This window comes from Hyperoodon ampullatus, assembly GCF_949752795.1.
Source record: "Hyperoodon ampullatus genome assembly, chromosome: 9".
In the NCBI taxonomy this organism is placed as follows: Eukaryota; Metazoa; Chordata; class Mammalia; order Artiodactyla; family Ziphiidae; genus Hyperoodon; species Hyperoodon ampullatus.
The window spans coordinates 108,726,142-108,748,597 of record NC_136922.1 but is presented as its reverse complement, the minus strand read 5'-3'; the positions used below and the strand labels follow the sequence as shown (position 1 = coordinate 108,748,597).

The 22,456-nt window shown below is 51.9% G+C and overlaps 1 protein-coding gene across 2 annotated transcripts in view; it reads left to right on the top strand.

The window, feature by feature from the left end:
- The window catches only part of VIPR2 (vasoactive intestinal peptide receptor 2), a gene marked incomplete at its 3' end in the record, with an annotated part of 66,471 nt that overhangs the window by 22,375 nt on the left and 21,640 nt on the right, over positions 1–22,456 (top strand). Inside the window, exons 4-5 of one of the 2 annotated variants that reach the window (XM_079710854.1) lie at positions 2,171–2,268; positions 20,810–20,907. In XM_079710854.1, the coding sequence (XP_079566980.1) occupies positions 2,171–2,268; positions 20,810–20,907 (196 nt within the window). The remainder of the gene's footprint in view (positions 1–2,170; positions 2,269–20,809; positions 20,908–22,456) is intronic. The other variant, XM_079710855.1, reaches the window with a different exon arrangement.

The following is a 22,456-nucleotide window of genomic DNA, read 5'->3' as shown; positions in this document are numbered from 1 at the left end:
TTAGGGAGCTGGGGTGGGGCTGCCTACACCACCGTGCTGAGGCCCCAACACTGCAGCTCAATTGGGGCTGCGGTGGGGAGAGGCATGGAGATTGCGGGGGTCCTCACAACAGGTGACCAGACTTCTGAGTCCTAAGCTGTGCCCCACTTTTGTTCCCAGGTCCCTCTCTCACCTCCATGCCTCCCCTCACTTCCCTGCCTTCTCCCTCATCCCCCAGATCCTTCCCTCCCCCCCCGACCCCTCTCCCTCACCTCCCACGCCCTTCTCCCTGAGCTCCTTGGCCCCGCTCTCACCCCTTTGTCCATCTCTCACATCCACGACCCGTCCCTCACCTCCCTGACCCCTCCATCACCTCCCCAGCCCCTCTCTTGACTTTACCGTCTCAAGCATTTCCTGGAAGCCCACCTTCCACTTTTGCCTAAGGTTTCACTGAGGAGTGTGAAGCCAGGCAAGATGACAACCCTGTGGGTGAGTCTTGACTTCATCGGATGAGGTTTATTTAAATGTCTTCTTTAGTGTTTGCCATATAAGAAGTGAGGAATGGCCAGCTCAGCACTCCTTGCCCTTCCACAGAGCTTAGGGTACAGGTCCCAAGAGCAGGTAGGTAGGAGCTGACTGCCCAGGTCTGACACGGGCACCTCGCTTGTAATCTGTGTAGCTTTGAGCGGGTGACCCAGCTTCTTTAAGCCTCAGGTTTCTCATCTGTAAAACGGGATCATCAAAGGGCCTCCTCACGTAGCTGTCAGGATTGCATGAATTAAATATGGAAGAGCCGGGCGGAGCCGGTGAGCCCTACGCTGCCGACCAGTTGTTCTTTCTTGTTCTCGACCCTGACGGGCAGGTCATTCTCTTCTGTGGGCCTCAGTCTCCCTTCTGTAACGTGGGGCAGCGGAGCCAGACCTCAGCAACCTTGCCCCTTTCAGGGCTCTGTCTTGCCCACAGCACTGCAGTCCCTGTGCCCGAGATGCCCACAGGCCCCCCCGGGGGCTGGAGCGGGAGGTTTCGGGTCTGGAATCAGAGAACCCAGGGGGTGGCGGTGCGGGAGTGAGGCTGGGCCGGGAGAGCCCAGGTGCTGCTTTCCAGGGCTTTGCTGAAACCGACCCAACCCACTTCCTCTCCAGTGGACTGGGGCCTGGACTCCCCCGGCCTCTCTCCCCGCGGTGAGCAGAGTGGCTTATGCTTATCTCCTCCCCAGTGTGGATGCGCTGCGCTGTTGATTCCACCTGATTCATCAGTCAGAGCAGGTGAACAGCTGGGCTGCCCTGGGGTAGAGGAAATGAGGGACTTTGAATCCCAAAACTCAGTTGTTGCTGACCCTCAGAGCCTCACTTTTCCATCTATAAAATGGGAACAGTGATGCCACCAAGTGTGCAAATAAAAAGAGATGGTGTGAGGAAACATTTGCTATTCTGAAAGCCCTGGGCCTGTGGTCCCAGCAGGAAGCAGAGACAGCAGGGCCAAAGTCACCGCGCCAGCCTGGGTCCGAGCTCCCAAAGCCCACCCAGCAGGTCCATCCCCTTCCCCTCACCACCCCGTGTGTCATCTGCTAAAGGCGCCTCTTCCTGTGCAGGGGACCCTGCATTGCTGAGTCTGACGTGCAAGTTAGGTTCTTAGGAGCAAACAGTGGGGGTGTAAAATCAAAGCTGCCTTTATTTCATGCCACGCAAATCTGACGTCCACGGTCTTTCCTGCAACCACAGTGACCAGTGGTGCCTGCCCTGGCTGCTCCGGTCACTGTGCCTCGGGCAGCGAGGTGAGGACTGGCCCAGGGGAGCGGGAAAGCGCAGGGCAGAGCAGGGCAGAACGGCCAGGGTCTGCCTACGACGCCTCTCACTGTGGGCTTCCGCCCCGCTCCGTAGCGAGTAGAACACACCGGCACCTCTGTCCCAACAAAACTGCCCCCAACACCACGCCCGTGCTTTGGCGCAGAATCCACTCCCTCCAGCCGCCAAGGCCCCGGGGCTGCAGGGGCCGCTGCCCAGGCTTCGTGGGTGAGGAGGCCAAGGAGGGGGACGCACCCTGAGCAGCAGCTGCCCCGGGTTCAGGCCCGGGCCCCTCGCCGGCCCCGAGGGAGAGGGAGCCTCTCAAGCCGGCGTAGGTGCAGGCGGGGGCCCTGGTCACCCAGGCCAGTCCTGACGCGCAGATCAGACACCTGGCCTTTACCTTCCAGGAAACATAAGCAAGAACTGCACCAGTGACGGGTGGTCAGAGACGTTCCCGGATTTCATGGATGCGTGCGGCTACAATGACCCCGAGGATGAGAGCAAGGTAAGGGCTGCGTGGGCCTCCCTTTCTGGTCGTTTTTCCGAGGTGCCTGGTAAACCGCGACCGTTTGCTGCTCCAAGCCTGACTCAGGTGTTCTTCCACTTCTGGCCAAATCCCGCCAGGTCCCTGGTTTCAGTTCAGCCGCGCGGCCTTTGGAATTTTGTGCTGGTTCCGTAGTGTTGGAGCTGGAAAGGCTGGTTTTCTCCACCTGCTGTGCTGTATCTGGAAGGTGACACCGAGAGTGGCTCTACCTGCCGAACTGAGCTTAGCCAGTGTCCCTTCTGCCACGAGGGTTTCTTTATTCCCTTTAAGGTCTCGCCACCCGTGGGCTGTCGAGAAGCCATGCGGCTGTTCTCGTAGCCCTGAGCCGGCAGCGGGGATGGAACCAAACTTGGAGCATCTCTGCAGACTTAGAGCCCGTGTCGCTGGTGTGGGCTGCCCAGGCTCGGCTGGCCGCTGGTGCCTCTCTCAGGCCGTGGTGGGGACTTGGCGTGGGGCAGGCATAGTGTGAGGAGAGCCCTTCTCCGGAAATGCGGTCCTTTAAGCAGTGAGCACCCTCAGCCCGGCACCCACACCTGGCCGTACCCCGTGGTGGGGCCTGTTTTGTTTGCCACTGGGAAGCCAGGTCAGTGTCTCCCCTTGAAGCCCATCACTCGTCCTGTGACCCCGTGTGGATGGGTAAGGGCCTTGGGAGCTGGGAGCCGGGCTGTTTCAGACGTGCTCCCTGACGACGGGTGTGAGGCCCTGGGGAGAGCCTGCCCCCAACGCCTGAGCCCACAAGGTGCGGGCAGACCGTGTCTGTGCCGCCGAGGCCCGTATCCTGCCCCCCGCCCATGCCACCTCACCTCCGCTGTCTCTGGGTCCTGCCCCCAAGTGAGGCCCTTAGGGATGTGGCCGTCCCATCACTTTTCCTGGGTAACGGAGGGACTTTCATTGCCCTCCTCACTAAGAGTTACAATTTAAAGCCGATTCTTTTCCTACCAAATTAGTAAACCCTAGGAAAGGAAGTTCCTTGTGTTTTAGCCGGTACCCCTCTAACTGGATGACAAGGGACCTGTCACCAGTGGCCAGTGAGGGTGACCACTGTGGTGCAGCTCTGAGCCCTACGTCGTGTGCTTCTTACTGATGGACGTGGTGTATATCTAACGTACACGATGTGATGTTCTCACGTGTATACAATATGAGATGATTCCCCAGTCCATCGCCTCACAGATTCCCTTTGGTTTTTTTATATATATATATATAAATTTTATGTATTTATTTATTTATTTTTGGCTGCGTTGGGTCTTTGTTGCTGCGCGCGGGCTTTCTCTAGTTGTGGCGAGCGGGGGCTACTCTTCACTGTGGTGCGCAGGCTCCTCATGGCGGTGGCTTCTCTTGTTGCGGAGCACGGGCTCTATGTGCGAGGTCTTCAGTAGTTGTGGCGCACAGGCTTAGTTGCTCCGCAGCATGTGGGATCTTCCAGGACCAGGGCTCGATCCCGTGTCCTCTGCATTGACAGGCGGATCCTTAACCATTGCGTCACCAGGGAAGCCCCTCCGTTTGCTTTTGGTGAGACACAGAACCTATTCATCTTATCACTGCAGGTTTGTGCTTGTTGACCGATGCCCCCCCATTTGCCCACCCTCATCTCATTCAGTCTGGGTGACAACCCACTTTACAGATGGAGAAGCTGAGGTTTAGAGAAATGATGTGACGTGGCCAAGGGCCCCGCCATTCTGACTAGAGCCAGCCCCTTTGACCCCCTCCTCAGGGACCGCTCACGGGCCCCCCTGCTCTCCCTACACAGGTGGAAGCAGCAGCAATGGGCCTGGGACACACCTGGGCGGGCAGCCAGGCCAGGGCTGTGCTGACCCTTCCCAGCCATTGTCCCCCCCGTGGACTTGTGCCCCTGGGGCATTCTGCACAAACCCCTTTTGTTCTACAGGATCCCACAGAGAAGGCCCAGCCTCTCCCCATAGGCGTGGCCAAGAGGCAGGTCTCGCGTGGCCCCCATGACAGCAGCACAAATGGTGAAGCCCCCCCCACCACTGAGCCCGAGGCTCGGGCAGCGTTTAGCCTCCTCCGCCGTCAGCCGTTCCCCCCCTCCCCTCCGCTCCCTGGAGGACGGACGTAAATGCCACTGCCCACGCGCTTGCCGGTGGCCGGGTGCACAGCCGGGTCAGAGGCCACTCGTGGAATCAGGGTCCGAGCACGTTTTCATTGGACAGTGAGGGGATCTGGGTTCCAGACTCATAGCAAACTGCTGTTCAGCTACTTAAATGTGACCAAACCAGGAAATCATCCTATTGGTGTCTAAGAATAAGACCTTAACTCGTGTAGAATTTAACCCCAGTTTCAGGGCTGTTTCCGTAGAGAAAAGCGTCCCAGGCCCTGTTCTGAAGACCCTGAACTCTGACCAGGGGTGATGACAGCCCCACGGTGGCCGGGACCCTGTCACATCCCACCTGCCTCCCAGGTGGCCCTGCAGGACGGGGGCAGCGGCTGGAGTGTGTCCAGACTTCTGTAGGGGTGGTTGGGGTGGGGCCCCGGCAGCCACCTTCCATCACCCACGTCTCCCTTCTACCTCGGCAGCCAGCCCAGCGTTCGTACCTCCGAGGTCTCAGGACACACGTCAGGGCGAAGAACACAGCGTCCTGAGGCCTCGCCAGCAGCATTCATTCAGAGCCTGTGCTTGTTCCACAAGTAAACATTTCCCAGAACTGCGACGTTCCGACCCTCGGGTTACAGAGAGCCCAGGGTGGTTGTAAAGGACATCGTCGTGGGAACCATGTCAGCTCAGAGCCCATGAGGACAGAGCATCTGTGATCTCCTAGTGCTTTTCTGTCCGGTGCGAAGAGCTATTTTTGTTCTCAATTAAACATTTCAGAGATTCTGCAGTTATCATGAATGCATATTCCCTGCTAATGGATTAGAAACTCAAAATATTTTAATGTGCGAAGGCGAAGAAAATAATGGCACAAGACCAAAATGAATAATTTTCTTCCTGATTGCAGCTTCCACTGCTCTCACGCTTCGAATTCTCGGTTGTTTAAGGAGTCGCTTGGAAGATGAAAACCGCAGCACGCTGAGCTGCCCAGAGCGAGGCCCGGACGGGTCTTCCCCGGGGGGAGGGAGGGAGCGGCCCCTCGATCCATGGGGACTCCTGCTTCCACGTCACTCTTCATCTCATCAGCCACTCTCTTTCTTCCCAGTTTTACGATTTTAATTGGATTTCCTGTGCTCGTGCAGCCAAACTCTGCCCTGGGTGCCAGGTGTGCAACCTTTGTTGGTTTCAAAATTAATTAAGTTCAAGGGAAAAAATTAGCTTCCACAAAAGCCACATACAGTGAGGGAATTGAGAGACAAAGCAGTCGGGAATGGGAGTCCTGTGAAGGAAAAAAGAGTTTGAAGATCCCAGAGGACCCCTTGGACAATGCGGGAGCCGTGATTGCGAAGCTGCTCCTCGTTTGGACCAGGGGAGCCCGCAGAGTCATGGGGGTGGTGGTGGCGGTGGCCCGGGCCTGCGTGTCCTGGTGCACTGAAACCCTGACGCCAGCCAGGCTCAGCTCGGGGCGCCCCGTCACCACATCCCGCTTTCCATAAAGCAAGGTCTCCCCAGTCTGTGTCGCTCTCCCAGCAAAACCTGCCTCAGGTGTGCGCATCTTCGTCTTAGGCCTTTCTTCTTTCAATCCTTGGATAAAGGGTTTAATCCCATTAAGAGGCTTTCAGGACCCCCCTGCCAACCCCAGACCCACAGGGGCCACACCGGCAGCTCCTCTCCCCCTTTTCCCTTGTCCCAGCCTGCTGAAGCCTGCGGGGGAAGCAGGCCAGCCGGAGACCACGAGCCCCTCTCACTGCCCCCACCCTTATCATGGGAGCCTACAGGTCTCCCGAGCCGAAGAGGCTGTCCTGGCATCAAGGTCTCAGCCTCAGGCGGGCGGTCGTTCCACCTGGTGTCGTCTGCCTGGTCACCTGCCCCCCCAGGCCCCCTGACCCATCATGCCCCAGACCCGGGGGCTCTCCTGACCCGGTGGCTCCTGCTGCAGCCCGTCGGGTAGACCCTGGTGTCCTGACCTCCTTCCTCCACCGATGGCTGTCTGGAGGCTTCTGGCCAGAGCGCCCCCTGGCCAGCCTCCCTGCCTAGTGTCCCACCCGCTGCCCAGTGTTCCTGCCTCTCTGATCTCCCAGGGATGCTGAGAGTTGGCAAAACATGAAAAGTGCTAGAAATGAGCACCCATGACAAGTCTTGTGGGCCCAGGGTGGTCTCCTTTCCCCTGTTATGGGAGTCTCCCAGATGAATCTAGAAGGACCCCAGGGCTGTCCCCACTCCATGGCCACCACCCACGACTCAGTCAGCACATAGGATTCTGCACCCGGCCTGCTGCCCCGCCGCCCTGCCGAAGGACAGCAGCGTCAGTGACACGCAGGCACCCTGTGCTGTGTGGACACACCAAGCAAAGCAGTCCATACGTCTCCTGCATTATGGATTTGCTACTATAGTTCTTAAATAAAGAGCACTTCCGCTAAATTTAGCCAAGAGAACTGTTTGGCATTTCAACCTTCCCATGCTTCGAGTGAACACATTTCTTCCATGTTATGCCATATTCCTAAAAATATTTTTGCAGTCTCTTCTCAGCTTTCAGACCATTGCAGTAACGCTTTCCCACTGACCGCTAATGTCACCTCCCCAAGGGTCCCCGTCCCTGGCGTGCTCAGTCCTTCCATGTCAGGCGCCCTCGACCTCTCACTCCCAGGCCCTGCAGGACCCCTGATGTCCCCATGTCAGAGGACGGTCGGGCAGGGACATGCTGAGCAGCCTGTGGGAGGTGGAGGCCAGGAGTGGACCAGGAGTGGAGCATCTGGAGGTGCAGGGGGGCCTCACACTCACTTCCGTCGCGGTGGCCGATGGCGTTCCGCTTCCGAACAAGCACCGAGGGCGGTGGCTTCGCTTCAGTTTGCGGGAAGGAGCTTCGCCGTGGTGTTCAGGGGCCCGTGAGGGCCACACTCCCGCGTGGACCACTCGTCAAACGATGGCGAAAATCCATTTTCCTCTGACCCGTCTGCACCAACAACGGAGTGCTCCCCACAGGGACTGAAGACGTGGGGGGTTGGGTCAGCGGCAGCAAGGCAGGCAGGGCAGGACCTGGGGGTTCAGGACGGGGGAAGCAGTGCCAGCGGGACCGGGCAGCAGCCGTAACCAGCGCTACACACCATGCCGCCTGCTGACGGTCCAGGCAGAGGTCTGACTGCCGGCGGAAGCGTGATCAGAAGATTCGCGAGACAGACACGATTATTAGCCAGTTTCACCTGAACCTGTAAGCGTGACGCTTAACACTTGCCCGATAAAGGAGTGAGTCTTTCCAAGGCCAAAGGAGAAACAGGGTGAGGGAGAGGAGGTTAGCCAGGAAATCTACAGAAGCGGGGTAGGTGCCTGGCTCCGGGAGGTTCTCCTACAAGAAAGGAGATGAGGGCACAGAAATTAGGGTCGAATAATGGAGAAAAAGCTCAGGAGCGCGTAGGAAGCAATACAGGTGTCCAGGGAAATACAGAGAAACAACCCGTCTTCAGGGAAGGAGACGCAGGGTGCCTGCGAGGCAGGCAGCTCCAGCCTTGCAGGGGTGAGGGGCCGAGCCACGAGCCCACCCCACTGCGGACACCAGGCCGTTTCTGTAAGACAACCATGGGGACCAGCCGTGTCCACAGGGCTGGGGCATCAGGCAGGACTCGGGGCTGGGCCCCAGCAGAGGGCTGGGGGCACCAGGCCGGTCTCAGCCAGGAACAGGTCTCTGGGGGGGGTCCGATCTCCCTGATGACCCCCCTTCATTGGGCTTGTACATGACATCCTTGCCTGGGGGAAACAGACATTTGGGGCCCAGGCGGTTGGCAGTCGGCAAAGCTGGGCACACCGGCCGTCCCAGCCAAGCCCTCGAGGTGGGGATGGGAGGGAAGGCACCGTTTCTGGGGCAGGTTGGGGGCAACCAGGACATTCACTGGACAATCCGGTCAGTTTCTCCATGTGACGTACAAGTTCAGGACTAAAAGTTTGTGGTCCTAAGAGATAATTGAAGAAAATATGGAAATTAGCAATATTTGCTTTACTGGGTACTCGCAATCTCTGTTGAAAACCTAGAAAAAAGAAGACAGAGTTTTGGAAAGGCTCACCTACCAATTGTCAGGTTGACACCACCTGTCACATGGGTGTGATTTGGGGAATTTGAGCGGCTGGACATGGCCCTGGAGAGGCCGCAAGCCAGGAAATGTGCTGATGAAGGACAAACAGTGGCCTCGTTACTGCAGGTTCCCTTTAACAGTTTGGCTATATTTTCTACCTTCTCAAAAATCAGCAAATACTTTACTCCTGTGTTCAAATAAAATCAAATTTTAGGTCCCCCCCAAAACACTTAAATTTATGCTGTTTGACAAATCATTTCTCAGTGACATTTGCTTCCCACCAGGGACGCCGACAGGACAGCGAGGAAACTTCCCTCTGTCATGCGTTTCCTGAAACCTGTTTTGAAGCGATGTAGTAGCTGGGATGGGGCAGGGCAGCCGACTGGCCGGGGCGCCCCGCGGCTCTGCGATCAGTGCGTGGGCGTGCACGCGGACACGGCACCCGAGCTGCACACGTGCACCTCCTCAGCTCGTGAACGGCGAGGCCGGCTTTCCTCAAGGGGGTTGTGCTGTGACGTAGCCTCAGCACTGGTACCAGACCTGGGAGCTTTCGAGTTTTACACAGCTGTCACCTGACCCGCCGTCTCGGTCCCAGGACAGTTCTCAGGGCATGTCTGCCAGCACAGGCGGCACTGGCGCACGTGACCCAGCCTCTTCCCACCCCTCAGCCTTGCTCTGTCTTTCATGTGTCATGTTTGAAGAACATCGGCCTCAACCTCACAGACCTCACAGGCTCTCTGAGGGTTTTGTCTGATGTTTCTAGAATCAGATGCAGGTTATCTGCCAAAGTTGAGGACGCTTGGTAGCAAAACAAAGGCTCCCAATCCCTCTGTCAGTTGCCTTTTCTTTATCATAAACTCTGGGCTGTAAATAGGTCTCAGTGGGAGAAACTGCTCCAGAATATCTGTGGATGTTTCTTTGCCTCAGAAACGTCGTATTTGTGTTTTTAAAAGAAAATCCATTTTCCTCTAACACGTTCACACCAAGAAAGGACTGCTCCCCGTAGCGACTGAAAACAGGGGCTCTTCGCCAGCTGGTCACGCGGTCCTGGCGACCGTGCGACAGCTCAGACCGGCACCCCCAGCGCCACCTCCTCTGAGATGTCACCGCTGGGCCCACGGCCAGAGCTGCCAGGTGCCCCGCTCCCAGCTACACAGCAGTGCAGCTCCCATGGGAAATCAGCGCTGTGGCGAGTGGGCATCAGTCGTGGTGACCATCCGGACGCCGCCCTCTCCTGCCCCTCCACGAAGTATCAGACACCTTCCCGACGTCTCCGCTCGCGCTCAGGAGAGAGGTGATATCGGGGACAAGGACAGCTATGTCACCTGTGTGTCACCCAGACTGGCTGTGACGGGCGCCTGGTCGCTTCCGCCCAGGGCAGTGCCGTCCAGCGCTCTCTGACCTGAGAGCCCAGCGCCCCCCTGGGGTCAGTCCGCTTCCTCAGACGGCCCTGAGGGCTGCAGCGAGACTGGAGGAGGCCCCAGCGCGAAGCCAGCGTGCTTGCGTCTCCCCTTTGGGTTCCTGCAGTGCCTCTGACCATCCACAGGCTGAAGGGGGCGCCGCCGTCAGCAGGAGCTCTGCCCGTCCACCTGTCCTTGAGTCCACCCGTCCCCTCACCCTCCGCCGCAGTGCTTGTCAGGGCCGCGCGGGCAGCGGGAACCACGCTGAGCGTAGGGATGGGGGGCTCCAGGTCCACTGCGAAGCAGACTGTGCACAAAGAGGCTTGACTCAGGAGGACTCGGGTCGTTGGACTTAATAACCTTGAAGGTCTCTTCCATCATAAAAGTGGTTTTCATTATAAAATCAAACCCAGTCACGTGAGTCACTTAGGGGCATTTACTAAGAGTGTTTACAAGCTCTTTACATGGATTACCTCATTTAATCCCCCGACAAGCCCATGAGGTAACGCGCTGTTTTTCATCAGCCTCTTATGGTTGAAGGACACTAATCCACAATCTCATCAGCGAATAGAATTTAAACCACAAGCCCCAGAGTCCCCGTGCTCCCGTCCGCTGTGGATTTTACTCTTGGTTGCGTTAGTCCAGCTTGATGATACCACGGTCTGTGCTTTGGTGTGGAGCATCGTTTCATTTGCCTGTTTGCCATCCGGTCTGTTCTGTGGCGAGGTGCCTGTTAAGGTTTTTGGCCCATTTTAATTTGGGTTGTTTGTTTTCTTATTGTTGAGTATTAAGAGTTCTTTGTATGTTTTTGTTTTTTGTTTTTTTTTTTGCGGTATGTGAGCCTCTCACTGCTGTGGCCTCTCCCGTTGCGGAGCACAGGCTCCGGACACGCAGGCTCAGCGGCCATGGCTCGCAGGCCCAGCCGCTCCACAGCATGTGGGATCTTCCCGGACCGGGGCACAAACCCGTGTCCCCTGCATTGGCAGGCGGACTCTCAACCACTGCGCCACCAGGGAAACCCTCTTTGTATGTTTTGAATAACAATCCTTATCAGATGTACCTTTTTGCAGGTATTTTCTCCCGGTCTGTAGCTTGTCTTCTCATCCTCTGAATTTCTTTCACAAGGCAGAATTTTTTAATTTTATTGAAGTCCACCTTATCAATGATTTCTTTCACGAATGGTGGTGCCTTTGGTGCTGTAAAAAGCATCATCAACTCAAGGTCATCTAGGTTTTCTCCTATGTTATCTTCTAGGAGTTTCATAGTTTTGCACTTTACATTTAGGTCTATGACCCATTCTGAGTTAATTTTTGTAAAAGTGTAAGGTCTGTGTCTAGGTTCATTTTTTTGCATGTGGATGTCCAGTTGTTCCAGCAACATGTGTTGAAAAGACTGTCTTTGCCCCATTGTATTACCTTTGCTTCTTTGTCGAAGACCAGTGACTATTCACATGAGTCTGTTTCTTTGCTCTATTCTGTTCGTTGACGTGCTTGTCTGTCCTTTCAGCCACACCAGTGTCTTCATTCCTGCAGCTTAACAGTCAGTCTCGTGACTCTGCTCTGGGAGCCCCCAGCTCCTGCGGCCGCCTGTCCCCCCACTGTCCTGGGGCAGCAGTTTGTCCTGTGTCCTCCCTTCTCTCGTGGACCCAAGGAGATGGTTGATGTTCCAGTCCTTTCAGAGTTCTACTCATTGTTAGGATGCAGTGGTGATGTCCACGCTCCTTACATGCAAAACTGACCAATTCCTCTTAAAGGAAGGAAGCTGAAACAGACAAGTAACGTCTCCCAGGGAGGGCGCCCTCTGAGGGAGGGGACACTGGGGTGCGGGTGGACTCTCAGCCCTGCACCTTGGTGGCCTCATGTTCTTAAACTGACCTGTCACCCCCAGACTCAGGTCCCCCATCTGTATAAGGGGAACGTGGCAAAAATACTCCGTCTGCTGCTTCACAGGCCATTGGGAGAAGTGAATGAATTAACTTTTGTGTTATATTTTGTAAATTGCAAAGCACCCAGCACTGTTAGGTTATCATTACAGTCTCCTAAGCAGAATAGGTGAGTCTTAAAAGATATTTGCCAACCACTTTCAGGCAGAAAAATTCAACTCATAACATTGTTGCAAGTGTGACAGTGAGCCTCACTCATCCTGAATCTGAGATGGTGCCTGAGTCTGGGGAGTAGCTTTGATGACCTGCGTGCGCTTTGGACCACATTCCCATGAAAACAGGCTGTCATTTCTGATGGTCTCTAAAACATTTGCTTTAAAACAAAGAAGCCTCAGCCTTCCATTTTTAAGGTGAGAACAGGCACCTCCTTGCACCCGAGACAGAGGCTGTCCCTTGGCCCTGGCGAAGGCTGCTGGTCCACGGGCTCTGAGATCCTTCGCAGCCCTGCTCCAAAGCTGCCACGAGAAAAGGCCCCGGACTGGCCACTCCACTCAGTGTGCTGTGCTGAGTGAAGCAGACGCTGCCCGCTCGGCCCTCTGCCTGCTGCCACACAGGACATGGCGTGTGTGGGCCCCTGCAGCGCCTTCTCCGAGGAGCCCAAAGACCTGGCCGAGGAATCAGAGCTGAGGTGCTGCCCTGGGAAGTCAGGGAGCCGGGGAGAAGCAGAGTGAGCATCATCCGTGACTAATGTCTCCACGGGGAGCCCAGACGACCCTGCCGCACCGGCCAGCGATGTCACCCGGGTCCCCAGCACTTGGCACATCTCCTCCGGGCCACCCGCACATCCGTGCTGCCCTTTCCACCACCTGCCCTCCGGCCCTGCTCATGCCTCAACCACTCGCTCTGAGTTCAGAGTAAGAGACACGGGTCAGCATTTTTCGGGGTCTGTGTTGGTCTTATTTACCCAACAAGACCTACATACCCCAGAGACAGGGGCTGTGCCTTCTGTTCAAGGGGGACCCGTCCTTAGACAGATGCCGGGTAGCAATGGTGGTTTCACTTGCATTCCCTCGGCCTTTCATGTGGAGGTTAATCCTTACTAAAAGGTCTGGGAGAAGCCACTGTTTCCCAGACAGTGATGCACGTGGCATCAGCAGGTTCAGAAGAGAACACGTCAGGGTGTTTCACATCAGCCGAAGAGTGAGGCGACGGGCCAGGCAAGGTTCTAATCAGAAAGTTTCCTGAATCAGGAGCCTCCGGTCTAGCCAAGGGGCTTTCAACTTTTTAAAATTAAAATCCACAGTTAGAAATGCATTTCACACTGTGACCCAACACAAACATTTCACAAAGCCACATTTTCTGTGCTACCTTCTTTAAATGTTGGTTGTTACCTAGGAAATTGATTGCATGACCCACTACTGAGTTATAAATAGGGTTATGGTATAAAAGGTCAGCCAAACCTGGCCTCTCAAGAGAAAAAGGGGAGCTATTAATAGTCACTCCAGGACAGCAGACATAAACCAGGCCTGGCCCAGGCAAACGGAGGCTTCAGTCGCCTAGTTATGACTCAGTGTTTGGAAACACTGGCCGGCCCGCGGTGTTCCTTGAGAAGGGCTCTGCCGTGTAGCTCCAGGGCGATGTATGATTATGGAAAGTTAGAGCTGGAAGAGGACTTGCACGTCACTCGGTCCCACACACTTGCTGGGGACTAGGAAGCCGCCCTGGGTAACAGCCAGTGGGGAAGGGCCGCCATCTCCTCCCAGGCAGGATCCCCAACGGAAGGCTCAGAGTGGCGGGTCCTGTGCTTGCCCACCGCAGGCCCCTCAGAAGCGTTGAGGAAGGGGAGCATTCCTGACCTGTTTTCCTCACTGCCTGATCATGTGATGATGGCAACACATATTCAACTACTTTTTTACAAGTAAATCCAGTCTCAAACTTGCAATTGTAACGTGTGACTGGTTGAGAGCATCTTCCCTGGTAAAACCTCGCGGTGACAGGAATCCTGGTACGTGTGCATCCGGTGTCGGTGGGGGGCTCATGCCGAAGCCCTGGAAATGTGTCCCCCGGCTGCCCCTTGGGCGTCCCACTGGCGACACTCTCAGGCCCACCTGTGCGGACCGGTGTTCGTGGACACCTGTCATTTAATCACCTTCGGGCGCGAGTGCCCCCCACCCAGGTTCTCTTCTGCTTTCCACACTGAGTGAGGCCACAAGCCCAGGAATCGTCCTGTGGGCCTCACGCTTCAACAGTATGAGGACTTTCTGTAAGAAAAAGAATACAACCTTAAATATAAAAGTGAATGTTTATTCAGGATAAGAAAGGAGATGGCAGGTTCCTTTTCATGGACCTCAAGCACGGTGGATGCCCAAAATACTTACAAGAAAAGAGTTAAAACCTGCAGAGTGTCCTACATGTTCTGTGATCACCTTTTGTTGGCTTAAGGAAAACAAGCCCTTATAGATGTCTAGTCCTAAGACTTCTATAAACTCATAAAGCTCATAAGAATGAGTTTTGGGAGGATGTCATCCTATTATCCTGATAGGGTCAAAAATGAATATTAAATTCAGCCAGACATTTGGAATAAATCTTTTGTGTATCAAAAAAATTATTACAATGGATCATTTAAATAAGTCCCTCACCCTGAAGAGGAGCAGCACATTCTAATCTCAAAGAAGTTAGGAGGGGAGGATGAGCACTGGAATCACTGCGCTTCCCCCAAGGATTTGCACCTTTAGTTCTGTTTTGTGAAGTTTGTGGTGCAGATTATGGATGTTACAGGTGATAAAGAAAATAGGTATTTTCTCCCTTAGGGACTTGATAGTAATTTTACCAGGAACTGAAGATGAAGGCCCTGTTACAAACCCGTGAACAGCCACTGTTCTCGTGTGGTGCGTGCGTAACCAGCTCCCGTTTCTGCCCCTCTGATCATACATGCACTAGTGTGAACAGGAAAGAGGGGACCTTCCAAGAGGAACACATGAGCAGTACACCACCCCCGTCTCTTCCCCATTTTTATGTAGTTACTTCAAAATTACCATTGTACTTAATGTACACTCTACTTGTTTTGTTTTATAAAATATATCATGAACATTTTCTTAAATCAGTCAGTATCCTTCGAAAACAAGATTTTTAAGGGCAGTGTGATATTCTATTTTATGAATAAGCTGAATTTACTCAATTGTTCTCAAATTAGGTTTTTTCTAATATCTTGTTATTTTAATCAATAAACCTGTGCACAAATCTCAAATTTCTGGTTAAAGGATGTGAAGTAAGACAAGGATATTTTTAATGTTTTTAATTATACTGTCAAACGGCTTTCCAAAAAATGTGCCAATGCATGTTTCCACTAGGAACAGATGTGATGCCCATTTAGCTAATACCTTCACCAGCAGTTTCATATTTTTTCAGTTATCACCAAGTTTGTAAAACAAACAAAAATGCTATCTTATTATTTTAGTTGCACCTGGTTCATTGCTAATGGGCTCAGGCTTTTCCTAGGTTATGGTTAACTTGTTTCCTTTGCCAGCTCCCCTGTTGAGATGTCTTCCTTCCCATCTACCAGGCTTTCCTGAGAATCTGTCATGACAGGTGTGCCTTCCTCCAAGTTGGGTTTTCTTGTTATGCTGCCCACTATGGAAACTCTGAGCTGAGACATCCAGGTAGAGCATTCCTGAACTGGTAGCACTGGGGAGCCTGGCAGATGCAAACACGGGTTCTTCTGGAAGAAAATCCTTGCCCAGGCCTCCCAAATTCCCATAGATCAACCCCAAAGATGAGCTCACACCTAAATATACAAACTACACAAAGAACCAGTCAGCAGATGATGAACAGTGAAATTACATCCTCGAAACTGGAGACAATGGATTCATCAGGCAAAGAACACAAATAAGTGCGTTTAAAATGTTTTGTTAGGGCTTCCCTGGTGGCGCAGTGGTTAAGAATCTGCCTGCCAATGCAGGGGACACGGGTTCAAGCCCTGGTCCAGGAATATCCCACATGCCATGGAACAATTAAGCCCGTGTGCCACAACTACTGAGCCTGTGCTCTAGAGCCCATGAGCCATAACTACTGAGCTTGCAAGCCACACCTCCTGAAGCCCACACACCTAGAGCCTGTGCTCCACAACAAGAGAAGCCACTGCAATGAGAAGCCCAGGCACCGCAACAAAGAGTAGCCCCCACTCGCCGCAACTAGAGAAAACCTGTGCACAGTGACGAAGACCCAGCACAGCCAAAAATAAAAATAAACAAAATAAATAAATTAATTTTTTTAATGTTTTTTTAAAAAAAGAGGAAATTGAAAATAACCAAAAATGAGATACTCTAGGGCTTCCCTGGTGGCGCAGTGGTTGGGAGTCCGCCTGCCGGTGCAGGGGATGCGGGTTCGTGCCCCGGTTTGGGAGGATCCCGCGTGCCGCGGAGCGGCTGGGCCCGTGGGCCGTGGCCGCTGGGCCTGCGCGTCCGGAGCCTGTGCTCCTCAATGGGAGAGGCCGCGACAGTGAGAGGCCCGCATACTGCAAAAAAAAAAAAAAAAAAATGAGATACTCTAAAAAGGACCTGATCTGGGGGAAAAAATAGACCTAAAAAAAAAAGAAAATTAAAACATACAGAAATCTGTTGCATTTCTTTACAGTAACAATGAAATATCAGAAAGGGAAAGTAAAAAAAAAAAGATCCCTTTAAAAATTGCATCAAAAAGAACAAAATACTGAGAAATAAGCCTGACCAAGGAGTTAAAAGACTTAAATGCTGAAAACTATAAAACACTGGTAAAGGAAATTACAGATGATTTTAAAAATGGAAAGCTATCCCATACTCTTGGATTAGAAGAATTATTATTGTTAAAATGGCATACTACCCAAGCAATCTACAGATTTAATGCCATCCCTATCAAATTACCCATGACATTTTTCACAGAACTAGAACAAGTAACCCTAAAAATTATATGGAAGCATAAAAGACCCAGAATTGCCAAAGCAATCGTGAGGAAAAAGAACAAAGGGGAGGCATAACCCTCCCAGACTTCAGATGATACTACAAAGCTACAGTAATCAAAACAGCATTGTATTGGCACAAAAACAGACACATGGATCAATGAAACAGAATAGAGAGCACAAAAATAAACCCACACACCTACGGTCAATTAATCTTTGGTAAAGGAGGCAAGAATATACAATGGAGAAAAGACAGTCTCTTCAGCAAGTAGTGTTGGAAAAGCTGGACAGCTGCATGTAAATCAATGAAGTTAGAACACTCCCTCACACCATACATAAAAATAAACTCAAAATGGCTTAAAGGCTTAAATATAAGACAGGACACCATAAACCTCCTAGAAGAGAACATAGGCAAAACATTCTCTCACATAAATCAAAGCAGTGTTTTCTTAGGTCAGTCTCCCAAAGCAATAAAAATAAAAGCAAAAGTAAACAAATGGGACTTAATCAAGCTTATAAACTTTTGCACAGCAAAGGAAACCATAAACAAAACGAAGAGACAACCTACGGAATGGGAGCAAATATTTGCAAACAAAGCGTCCAGCAAAGGCTTACTTTCCAAAATATGCAAACAGCTCATACAACTCAATAACAACAAAAAACCCCCAAACAACCCAATCAAAAAATGGGCAGGGACTTCCCTGGTGGCGCAGTGGTTAAGAATCCACCTGCCAATGCAGGAGAAACGGGTTCGGGCCCTGGTCCGGGAAGATCCCACATGCCACAGTGTAACTAAGCCCGTGTGCCACAACTACTGAGCCTATGCTCTAGAGTTCATGAGCCACAACTACTGAGCCCCCATGCCACAACTACTGAAGCCCACGTGCCTAGAGCCCGTGCTCCACAACAAGAGAAGCCACCACAATGAGAAGCCCGTGCATCACAACGAAGAGTAGCCCCTGCTCACCACAACTAGAGGAAGCCAATGCACAGCAATGAAGATCCAATGCAGCCAAAAATTAATTAATTAATTAATTTTTTTAAAAAAGGGCAGGGCTTCCCTGGTGGCGCAGTGGTTGGGAGTCCGCCTGCCGATGCACGGGATAGGGGTTCGTGCCCCGGTCCGGGAGGATACCACATGCCATGGAGCGGCTGGGCCCGTGAGCCATGGCTGCTGAGCCTGCGCATCCGGAGCCTGTGCTCCGCAGTGGGAGAGGCCACAGTGGTGAGAGGCCCGCGTACCGCAAAAATAAATAAATAAATAAATAAATAAATAAAATTTAAAAAGGGCAGAAGACCTAAATAGATATTTCTCCAAAGAAGACATACAGATGGCCAATAGGTGTATGAAAATATGCTCAACATTGCTAATTATCAAAGAAATGCAAATCAAAACTACAATGGTCAGAATGGTCATCATTTAAAAAAATCTACAGGGCTTCCCTGGTGGCGCAGTGGTTGAGAGTCCGCCTGCCGATGCAGAGAACGCGGGTTCGTGCCCCGGTCCGGGAAGATCCCACATGCCGCGGAGCGACTGGGTCCGTGAGCCATGGCCGCTGAGCCTGTGCGTCCCGAGCCTGTGCTCCGCAACGGGAGAGGCCACAACAGTGAGAGGCCCACGTACCACAAAAAAAAAAAAAAAAAATCTACAAACAATAAATGCTAGAGAAGGTGTGGAGAAAAGGGAGCCCTCCTATGCTGTTGGTGGGAATGTAAATTGATACAGCCACTATGGAGAACAGTATGGAGGTTCCTTAAAAAACTAAACATAGAATTACCATACAATCCAGCAATCCCACTCCTGGGCATATATCCAAAGAAAACTATAATTTGAAAAAATACATGCACCCCAATGTTGATAGCAGCACTGTTTACAATAGCCAGGACATGGAAGCAACCTAAATGTCCATTGACAGATGAATGGATCAAGAAGATGTGGTACATATATACAATGAAATACTACTCGGCCATAAAAAAGAATGAAATAATGCCATTTGCAGCAACATGGATGGACCTAGAGATTATCATACTAAGTGAAGTAAGTCAGACAGAGAAAGACAAATATCGTATGATATCACTTATATGTAGAATCTAAAATATGATATAGATGAACTTATTTACAAAACAGAAACAGACTCGCAGACATAGGAAACAAACTTACAGTTACCAAAGGGCAAAGTGGGGGAGGGATAAATTAGGAGTTTGGGACTAAGATATGCACATTGCTACATATAAAATAGATAAACAAGGTCCTACTGTGTAGCACAGGGAACTATATTCAGTATCTTATAATAACTTATAATAGAAAAGAACCTGAAATAGAAAATATATGTGTGTGTGTGTGTGTGTGTGTGTATACACACACACACACACATATATAACTGAATCACTTTGCTGTACACCTGAAACTAACACAACATTGTAAATCAACTATAATTTAAAAAAATGAAAATCAAGTAGGTGCATCAAACAGCAAATCAGATACAGATGAAAAGAGAATTCTGGAACAGGGAAGGTAGATCCAAAGAAACTGCCTGGATGCAGCAGAGGGACGAGGGGGCGGGGGGAAATAGAGCAGTTTCTGGGCATCAGGTGGAGGCCCAGCATCAATCTGATCACAGTCTCAGCAGGAGAAACGGAGACCCTGACCACCCCAAGCACCGTGAATAAAAGAAAATCCACAGCCAGGCAACTGTGATGAAACTAGAACATACCAAATTGCGGAGAATCTTAAAGAGAGATTGCCCACCCACAGACTGCGGAGACGCAGCCGCCTCCCAAGTGGGGGACTCGTCGGTACCCAGAAACCACCCGCTGAGCTGCTGCTCAGAATTGAAAGAGAAACAAAACCCGATGGGTCCACAACCAGCAGACCCCCACTAAACGTGCATAAGGAGTGTGCTTCAGGGAAAAGAAGAAACCAGAAGGAAGAACTGAGAATCAAGAAAAATGTGAGAAAAAAAGGTAAACATGGGGAAACCCAGCAAAGACAATTTAAAGCAATAATGAAGGGCAGGTAGCTAAAAAACAGGGTGAAACGGCGCAGGACAGCAAGCAGCGCAGCTGATGAGGATGGAGGTGCGTGTGCAGAAACCACCCAATAACCCCATCGAGACCGCAGCACAGACACACGCGTGAAGGTGTGAAGGCACACGGGGGGCGGGTCAAGCCTCAGGGTCGGCAGTGGGCCCCCCATGGTTTTACTCAATTGCCGGTTTGGTTCTGGCGTCTGTCTGCAGGTGCGTGTGTGGTCATCACGTTGTTTCCTGTGCTTTCAGTGGGTTTGAAATATTTCATTTTCCAACTGTTTAACCTGAACTGTTGCCTCAGGTGACGCGGTGGTAGCTGCTCCGAACACGCCAGTCCTGCCTGTAATCCTGAGTCAGGAGGAGAACAGGAGAGGGACAGAACCTAAAATCAGGGTTTCCAAAGACGGTTCAGAAGCCCAGCTCGCCCTCTGCTTTCTCCCCCGTAGGGTGGAAGCCACGAAGCGACAAATCCCACATGCCGACCTGCGAGGCCTCAGACAGGGTCACTCGAGGCAGGATTTGCTGTTTCTTCACACTTAGCTCCACCGTCTTCGCTGACTTAAGACCCAGATCACACCAGGAATTCACTGGGGGAGCAAGAACGCACCCTGCGGGAGGCAGGCGGCAGTCCCTACGTAGGGCGCTGTCTTCCTGGTCCAGACCCGCTTGGTTCTAGCAGGAGCTGGCAGGGTGGCCTCGGGGAAGACCGCAGGGCTGGGCCAGCGCCCACCTCAGCGGGCTGCTCGCTCCTGGAGGTTAAGACGAGCTCAGTGGTTTTCCTCTCTCCCACCCGGAGGGCTGAGCGCATCCAACCTGCGGCTTCGGGGCGGCGCCTCGAGGCCTCCTCTGAATGTGGTCCCCAGGTGCTTGCTTCCTTTGTTTCCCCAGGCGGCTCCCTCCATGCAGGTTTGCTTTATGGAAACCATCCCAGGTTGTTCACAATGAATTATAGGGGAACAGGTTGGTGTTTAGAGTGCCATTTTTGGCTCAGGATGGAGGTGGAACTTCAAGACAGTGCTGCCTCTTGTGTTCCAGCATCAGCAGCCCATAGCCCGACCTGAAGGGAACGCACGATGCGATCAGGAACCCGGCCCGTTGTCCAGTGCCAGCCACCAGTAGCTTACAGATGCACTTTCCTCTCTTTCAGATCACGTTTTATATTCTGGTGAAGACCATTTACACCCTGGGCTACAGTGTCTCTCTGATTTCCCTTACAACCGGAAGCATAATTCTTTGCCTCTTCAGGTAAGTGGCAGAAATGAGCAATCCTGCCAAAAACGTGAGACAGGAAATCATCCATTTAAGCTGTCTCGGCCCATCAGAGGAGGGCAGAAACCACTACTCCAAGCCCTCCTCTGTGCTGAGCCAACCAAACTCCCTGGGAAAATGCCAACATGAAATATGATGCTAATGTTGACATTTGTATTTAAATACTCTGCATTTCTCATATGAGGAGACAGTACTGACCATGGATAAGAATGCAGTTCAACTGTTATTTACTAAACAGCAATATGCAAATGCTTTGAAAATACAGAGGCACCCTGGCCTTCCCCTCCCACTCAGAAGCACCCACATCTGGGCTTCACAGTGGGTGCTCTGTTAAAGAGACACTGTCATGTGTTCAGGAGCATGAGGACAGGTTCAAATCCTGGGTCAGTCTCTTAGCAGCTGTGTGACCTTGGACAAATTGCTTAACCTCTCTGTGCATCTACATGGAGGCTGATGGAGCCTACATGGCATGTGGGAGGTGCTCTCTGAATGGCGCCTGTTTTTCCCCTGCTCCTGGACCCTCCTAGGTCTGTGCTAGGTCTCTGGGAGCTAATGACAGACGTTGTGTGGCTGGTGGTCAGGATTCAAGGGGGGAGGTCGACACTTCTATCTGGGAAAAGGTTCTAGTTTTTAGGATTAAATCTGTGTCTTAAGCATTACTAGCCTTAAGTAAAATGGGTGATATCCAGCTTATTTTAACAGGGTTTTGATCACCTGTCAAAAATAATCTGTAGGGAAGAGAGAGCATTATTTGGGGGTCTCAGGAAATGCAATTCGAGAAACACAGACTCAGGTAAAACTGAGAGGGTTCCAGGGAAGAGAAGGAGTCGGGGCTTGTAAAGGCAAAAGCCACAGGTTGTTAAAATTGTCTGGCAAGAGTTAGGATTGGCTCTGATGCAAAAGGAAATATTGTCCTTAAGGGACAGGCTGTCACAAGTTGTTCAGGGGGTGGGGTCTGATATGTATCTGAGTTTCTGGAACACTGTGCAGACCTTCTGGACGCCTCATCAGGACAGTGAGTGGTCAGAGCTCAGATGTGGTCCGGCTGAGACGTGGTGGCCTCACTTCCTCGCGGCCTCTGGCTCCATCTGGAGGTTCTCTGGGCAACACCGACTCCACTTTTATTTCCCTCCCACACACCACATATCTTATTTCCCTTTGCTAAAATATAGTTCAAATGTTGGCCAGTCTTCATATAAAATCAGTGATATAACAAATGGAGTGTTTTTAGAACATTAGGAGATCCGTACTTGGAAGAAAAATGAGTGAGTGGAGGTGATGGAGCAGGTAGTGGAGATCTCAGCAGACGTTAAGTGGTGCTCCTCTAGTTTCAGGCATCTCGGCTGAGTCAGGTAGTTGATAATTCTCAGAAAGAATGAGGCAATGCCTTTAATCCAGAACTGCACTTTGAAAAGTGTGGGGAAGATGTATAATATTTTATATGTTAAAAAAAAGGTTCTTAAAAAAACACCGGTATTATATTAATATTTGTTCTGCTATCTTCTGTATTTTATTGTACATTTTT